The 7,533-nt window shown below is 42.1% G+C and overlaps 1 protein-coding gene across 1 annotated transcript; it reads right to left on the bottom strand.

The window, feature by feature from the left end:
* Positions 1-1,668: 1,668 nt before the first annotated feature.
* gsx1 (GS homeobox 1) lies at positions 1,669-2,659 on the bottom strand. Its single transcript, XM_088921712.1, has 2 exons — positions 2,278-2,659; positions 1,669-2,018 (listed from the first exon to the last, which is right to left on the bottom strand). Exons 1-2 carry the CDS (start codon positions 2,657-2,659, stop codon positions 1,669-1,671), a joined length of 732 nt encoding a protein of 243 aa, XP_088777838.1.
* Between the last annotated feature and the right edge of the window lie 4,874 nt (positions 2,660-7,533).

The raw sequence follows: 7,533 nt of genomic DNA, 5'->3' as shown, positions 1-7,533 counted from the left end.
CCAGGGATAAGCCAGAGCCTGTACTGCTGACTCTTTTACCTTTCTAATGAGCGGAGCTGAATAATCGCTCCCAGTTCATGGTGCTTTGCTAAAGGAAGCTGCAAACACAGATTAGGTGTTTCCACTGACTGTGTGCAAAGTGGTCTGTTCTGACACTGTGGTCGCCAGACCCTATAATTCTCACCTGCCCAGAAAGGAACTAAAACCCACAGTGCACTTGAGTCTTTACCGTCACCAAAATAAAACAGAAACTTCTCTTTTCAGGTCATTTTTTAACAATTTAAATAATTCAATCCAATCAGGGGAAATATTTGCTGATCGCAAGACTGCTTCTATAGAAATACCCACCTACATATCCATATAAAGAAAATCAGCTGTTTTAAGAATCCTCTAAATCACAGTTAGTAGCTGCATGATTTGACTTTGAGCTTTGTCCTGTATTTCTCCCTGAGTGACGGTGCTCATAGACTGTCTCTGTTCATTGTTCATCTCTCCCACTGTCCTCTCTTACCTGCTGGGTTGTGTATGTTCACGTTTGTTTAAAAAGGAACGTCACTGTTTTAGTGCATCGGAAATGTGGATTCCATTGTGTTGCTTTCCTATGCACAATTCTGAAACTTTCTCGAAATTACTCATTAAAAACGTTCACATGCATGTCTGTACACGTAGTAAACAATTTATGTTGACATCTATTATTAAATGTATTAATGCATTAATAAATTACTATTATTCAGTGCGTTCTATTCTAAAATATTAGGAAAGTGTATGTTTTAAGATTTAGTTATTTGTTGATTTTAAAATTCATAATGCACCAATATTTTTAAAGGCAGATTGCCTGATAATTATTTACCTTATTTGTTTGGAATCCATATTTTTACTTCCAGAAAACATCTCCTACCTTAAGAACGAGTGGAAATGTCTTAAATTCTTTAACCCTTTGCTCATCGGTCGTGGCTAGCACTTGCCGGAAAAGACGAACGAATCGCGAGTTTCTAAGAAATATTTTATTTTATTATTAACATCAGCATTATTTCTTTAAATAAATAAATAAATATTTTCCATTACATTGACGATACAATTACACAACTATTTCGAAAAAGAAACATCAGGAGAAAAAGCAAGGCAACAGTGTACATCGTTCTGAACACATTTCACAGTTCAGTAAAAATACCGTCATCTCCCATCTCCGTCAAAGGAGACGCTCGAAAACATTTCAGTAAAGCTAAACAGTTTTCACCATTGATACAAAATACTCGACTATTCGTTTCCAAAAATATAGAACGCTAACAAATGTGTCTGTTTTTTTTATGTACAGGATATCATATCTGGAATTACAGACCGTTATTAGGCGATCTTCTTGAAATCATTTGGATAGGCAACTCTCGGTAAAGATGAATCGCGTTTCGAAAGACTACCAACTTACGATAGGTACACAGATATAAAGCAATATAAGAATATCACACATTTAACAAGCTACAGTCTGGTTTTACGAAAGAGGAATCCTTCGTATAGCAGGTATAAACCAGTTGTTGTTGGGTTTTTTTTACATATACAGGTTACGGTTTAGAAAGTCTGTACAGGTGAGTTTTGGCTGCGTAGTGAAAGAGTTCGGAATTTAAAATTCCACAGGTAGGATCGCCGGCCAGCTTTCCTGGGACAGGCGTGTGCTCAAGGGGTCACGGAAAGGTCTCTGTCGTCCTTCCCCGAAGATGAAGGTGACATGGGGAGGTCTTCCTCTTCCTCCGAGCACCGCGCCGAGGACAGCGAGGTGCACTTGCAGGCGTGGACACCCACCCGGTGCGAGCTGCTCTTGCCCTCCTTCTTGTGCTTGACCCTGCGGTTCTGGAACCAGATCTTGACCTGCTTCTCGGACAGGTTCAGGTAGGTGGCGATTTCGATGCGCCGCAGTCTGGACAGGTACATGTTGGAGGAGAACTCCCTCTCCAGCTCCAGGAGCTGCGTGCTGGTGAACGCCGTGCGCATCCTCTTGCTGCTCTGGAGCTGGCTGCTGTTGCTCTCTGCACAAAACAACCAAGGGGGGGGGGAAATGTTAGCCGCGCTTGGCAATGCAGCAAACAGAACACCTGTTGTCGCACCACGGTAAAACTTTAACTACCCTGTTCAAGAATACAATAACTCCTACCCTTAGCCCTGACATGCATGCGTCCACCGCACACACCAAATGACCTGTTTCATACACCTTCGCCTTCCGTGCACGCAAACAGAACAGCAGATCACGCAAACGAATGGCTCGACAGTAAAGGTCTGTGTACATACCGATGGAGATGCAATGAAACTGCCGGGGATCTGGCACAGGGTACGCCGCCTGGTAGATGCCCGCGCCGTGGTTGATGCTGACCCCCGCGGACGCTGCGTGCTGCCTCCCGAGCGCCGAGTGACAGTACTGGGAGCTGAAGGCCGGGAAAGAGGCCTTGAGCAGCGGTATGGCCGGGGGAGAGGGGTGAAGCTGGGAGGCCGTGACGCACAAGGGACAGACGCACAGCAGTCCAGATTTGCGCGAGTGGCAGGAGCCGGCGGACAGCCCGTGAAGAGGGTGCGGAGGATGCACGGCGTAGGGAAACAGCGGCGGGTTGCTCTCAGTCCCCTTTTCGTTAGCCTCCCTCAGAATCAAGGAATCCACAAGGAACGATCTGGGCATCTTTGCAAACTTTGTCTTCTCTCTCTCACTTTCTCTCTCTCTTTCTCTCTCTCTCTCGGTCTTTCCCTCTCCGCGTTGTTGTCAACGTGGTTGGACAGCAGAATGGTGCTGAAAGCGAAAAGTGGTCTTGTTTAAATAGTCAGAGCATAGTTTACCCATGTGATGGTTACGCCATGAGCGGCTGAGAGCCCTCAATAGGCTTTTTGTGGCTTTTCTCTTGGCATTCACACTGCACGCTTCCCTATTATTTCACTTGTTAACTAAATGAACTGCATAATGTACTCTATTCTTGTCAGCCCCACCCACGCCGTAAGAGGCGCCCCACCCCCTCCCCGGCAGTCTTTCCCCCTTTTTTATTTTCGTATTTCAAAACGATTAAATATTTTTTCCCCCTTTCGTTCCCATCCAGGGCTTGTTTTCCTAGGCTTTACGCCTCTGGGTTCTTAATTGGTAGAGCTCTCATTTAGGTGTTATCCTGTCTCCATCTGGGGCTCGTTAGGACCCCAACTTTTCTCAGCGCCGTCTCCCCACTCAGTGTCCCAGAAAGTATTCTTCCTGCACACCTGCAGTACCTGACGCCTTGCGTTCTTCTGAGCACAACAGCGGTGCAAGTCCGGAACACTGCGATTCCTTATGTGGCAGAAGCTTTGCGTCCATTGAAATGTTTCCCCTGTTTTGTCACCGAAGGGCAGTGGGGATGGCGAGGTGTTCTGTCTTGAAACTCCGTTAACACATGATTGAAATGCTCTGTACTCATCTGCCGGCAGCTTGCGCGTGTTCTGAGACGAAAAGAATTGAAAAACGACGTGTTTGTTTTCCTCGTCTTATTTTAGCAACTGCCTCCGATGGACGTTTCTCTGGCTACGACGAAGAAAACATCTTCCGTTTTGCATTCCACTGATTTTTATGATTATTCCAAAGATTTCGGGGAATCCCGTTGTTAAAATGATTCAGGCTAGTTTTAATTTTTTTAATGCGGGTAATAAAATGGTTTCTCATACGCTGTCTTATTTTCATTAGTGAATTTCACCTTAGTAACATAGCAATTTTTTTTTCAATATTATACAGATTAAAAATATGTTTTATGCACAGCCGAAATAAGGTTAATTATTTTTGGATTAAAACTCCAATAAGAGCGAGGTTCAGCTACGTCCTTATAACGATCATTTTCATTTCTTAAGTTATTATCTTTGCGTTACAGTGATTGCAGGAACATAGACTGCTTTAGCTATTGTAAGGTCTTTCTGACATGTAAAATGTTTGGTGCTAAAATTCTTCGCTGTCTCAAACAGAGATCAGATATTATAAGAACGAAATTGTGTTTACTAAATACAATTTATGTTTCTCGACTGTATTTTTAAACGCCCATATGTGTTCGAAGTACTGTTCAGTGTAATAACAAAATAAACCTTTGTACTATTCTATGGGTTATTTAATGGTTATTGTGAGGGACCTGTAGCCTTTCCACTTTTTACTGTGATTGTCGAAAAGAACAGCAATCACCGAGCTCCAGGCAGTGTGGTTAAAAAACGGAATAATTCCCTAGCGCAGACCCCCGGGGTACGTGGAAGAATATATAAAAATAACCAGGTTTTCAGTGCCTGGACCTTATTGAATGTCATTGTAGAAAGTTCTGAATGGCGAATAAAGGGAGTCGAATTAAAGTGTGCGACAGGGAAGGCTCAGGACACACAAAGAGAACTCTGTCACACTCAGGCCAAATCCGTGGGCTTTTTAGCAAGCCTCCTCGCTATGATTGAATTAAGTAATAGGAAAACATTTTCTTTCACTTTAGAGCCACTAAACAGGGACTTCAAAGGAATGGCACTTTTTAATGTGCGAGTAAACAATGGAGTGTGTTTTTGTACTGAGAGTTTCTGCTTCTCCGCCCAAATAGTTCAGACCACTCTCCCGCTTTCAGCCGTAAGGCGTTTTATATACTTCACCGCGTCAAAGGCATACATTTTAAAATACATACGCAAAAGAAAAAGAGATAGTAATACAATTCGGTGTTTCAGTCTCGGTTACCAAACACACCCGGTGCTGGCGTGACAGAAACATATTTTCGTTTTTCGTTTTTTTTTAATAAGAACCGTGTTCCTGGGGAATACCGAAGGTTTAAATTTCGTTGCTCTGGTGTTGTGTTGCGTTGCGTGTTGAAAATCGTTTTGTGTGATAGCCAGTCTATACAAGACATCAAACACTCGAATGAGAAAATGAACCTCCACGTGAAATCGCCTGATATATCTACTACCGTCTACACGAAGTTTATCAATTTCTTTCTTCTATATGATCTATATCTTTGCACTTTTTAAATGTTACTTTCCTCACACGTTTACATGCGTACATCGCAGTGGCAGTGGAAATAAGCTTATATAAAGTTTCCGTCAGCTCGGTATTCATGGGGTTTCTTTCTTTTTTTTAAAAAAAAGTTTAGCCCCCCAAAGCCGATTATTTTGTCGAACCAAAGCAGTTAAAGAGAGATCGATACGTCAAACTAGTCAGCTCTGCGTAGGAAGACCTTGTGCTGCCTTTCAGGTGAGCACAGCTTTCACAAAGTGGAAAACCCTTTTTTTCGGAGTACTTTTACTGCTCACGAAAACTCACCACCAGCCATGGTAAGAAATTGTCTTGGACTCCCTCAGATGCCTATTGGTGTCAGACACAAACATTTCAGGTGGTCGAGACAGAGCCCCGTGCTGCTTGGTGTAACAGTTCTACTATAATATTAATATCCCGGTAGCGGGTGTATTGCTGCGGTTTTGACGCATTAACGAGGCTAGAAACTCAGAACGCTTTCTACTGGCGATTGAAAACGCTTTCTATTGGCGATTGCATGCAAAGGTATGGGGATATTCTGTCAATTCTTCACCCACGAGAAGAAACAATTCTTTGGTGCTCATGACCGTATGAGACAGAAGACAACCTGATGCAATGTTTTAAGCTGTGGACATATTTAGAATGGTTGGAGTAGCAGACATAATTTGCTCGTGACTGCATAGATAGCCTGAATTGCATACTCTGTAACATAATCTATATTGTAGGTCTGCTTTAACACAGAATGATTTTTGATTGAGAATATACGAAATATTTTGAATAACGTTTGCAATAATAGTGTATACGATGAGGTGAAATAGTTTCCATCTTAAATATAAAAACCCATTAGTTGCATTTTTCTTACACTTTCTAGGTACAGTAAATACAGTTTATCGCTCACATGTATCATTGAGCTAGTAAAGAGACTGCCGCCAGTAATTCGTTTCTTTTGTTTTAGACAAAAAAAAACAAATTAAACCATTTAAAAAATCGATTCCGCTGTAATAAGGAATCCCAATCCTATAATAATACGAATAAGAATAAGAATTTGATAGCTCACCTATCAATAAATATAATACCCTATAATATAATATATATAAATATATACAATATGATACATATATAATACACCTATAATACCTTTATACTAATTGAAAGAGTTTCTTTGTCATTTGTTCTTGGATTGAACCTGAAATAGACACCAGACCGCAGACCCCTACAAAAAAACTTCCGATATTTTGTTCGGTTGGTTGTGACAGTTCAAATAATCTCCGCTGGCTGATGAGTCTCTCCGCCCCCCCCCCCCATCCCATACTGTCAGAGACAAGGGCCACCGGCGGCTTGGCACCGTCCTTAAGCAGTATCGGATAATTACCACCGCACGCGTACTCACTGCCGACGCGCTTTTCCAATCAGCACCTCCCGGGCCCGGCGCGCTGAATGAGTCCCCTGTCATAATGACCCGTATTTGTTTAGCTCATCCAGGCTCTGATGGAGGGTGCGCCGCACGAGACAGGCAATACCACTTAACTGCAATGAAAGGTATAATTTGTTCACCACGTCCCTGCGCCTTAATAGCTCGTCTTTACCGCCGCCACCACCACCACGACGACAACAACAACAAAACAAAACCCCGGCCAATTAAGTCCTTTAACAAGCAGCAGGTCCATAAACACGATCGTAAGAGCCTGTTATTTTCTTAATGTTTCTGTAAGTAACATTATCCACTTGCGAACAGGTTATTTAATTCAGTGCGAGTGTTTGTGCCGTGCGCTTGTCCTGTTTACCGGATGATGCTGTTCCGTTCCTACCCATTTCCTAGACACCTTGCGTTAAACTCGAAGCGCAGAATTAACCTAAATATGGAATGTTTTAATTAGAGCACCGTATTTCAATTACACGTTTTCTTTCACAAAAGCGTCAATAATAATAGATGGCGTTGTACATTGTATTTCAATTTTAATAGAACATCAGTTCAAATTCTACAAATCAAAGATTTGTGTCGGGTAAATGTATGGTCTCGTAAGTATTTCCTTCGATTCACAGGCCAATTTGTCTCCGTTTGCTTACCTAGAAAGCGAACCTATGTTATTATTACTAAATACATCATACTGACAAAAGCCTAGTCTATCTGGCTGAAGTGTGAAATTCGCCCGTTATTAACAGGTGCCTTTAAGAAATATTCAGGGGGGAATTTATAACGACTAATTTAAAGAAAGGTTTGGGATAAAATGGAAAACAAATAGCACACTCAATTTTTAAAAGTGGGGTTCGTTCTGGTAACAATTGTCTATCCCCCTTCGAGAAGAAAATAGTTTTCAGGTAATGATTCCAAAAAACAAAATCCAGCCGACAGATGGCCTAATTTAAAAAAAAAAGATCAATGTATATCCTTTTCATTTCCTGAGTAGTAGACGTTTGCAATTAATTTTAACACAAATCAAAGATCGAACCGGTTGACAAGCCACACTTCCGCTTGGTTCCCTGCTCTTACAGGAGCAGGGACATCGAGCGCAATTGTTTAATAGGGACCGAATAGGTGGAGCATTTTACAGCGC

This window comes from Atractosteus spatula, chromosome 7 (assembly GCF_055471065.1).
Source record: "Atractosteus spatula isolate fAtrSpa1 chromosome 7, fAtrSpa1.hap1, whole genome shotgun sequence".
Lineage (NCBI taxonomy): Eukaryota > Metazoa > Chordata > Actinopteri > Semionotiformes > Lepisosteidae > Atractosteus > Atractosteus spatula.
This window is presented reverse-complemented; position numbering and strand designations above follow the sequence as displayed.

What these genes read in the sequence shown, in the direction of transcription:
- gsx1 (XM_088921712.1), bottom strand. Translation starts at nt 2,659, where the DNA reads ATGCCCAGATCGTTCCTTGTGGATTCCTTGATTCTGAGGGAGGCTAAC. An exon ending in GTTTCATTGCATCTCCATCG is followed by an intron (nt 2,019 to 2,277) that starts GTATGTACACAG and finishes TGTTTTGTGCAG; the next exon opens with AGAGCAACAGCAGCCAGCTC.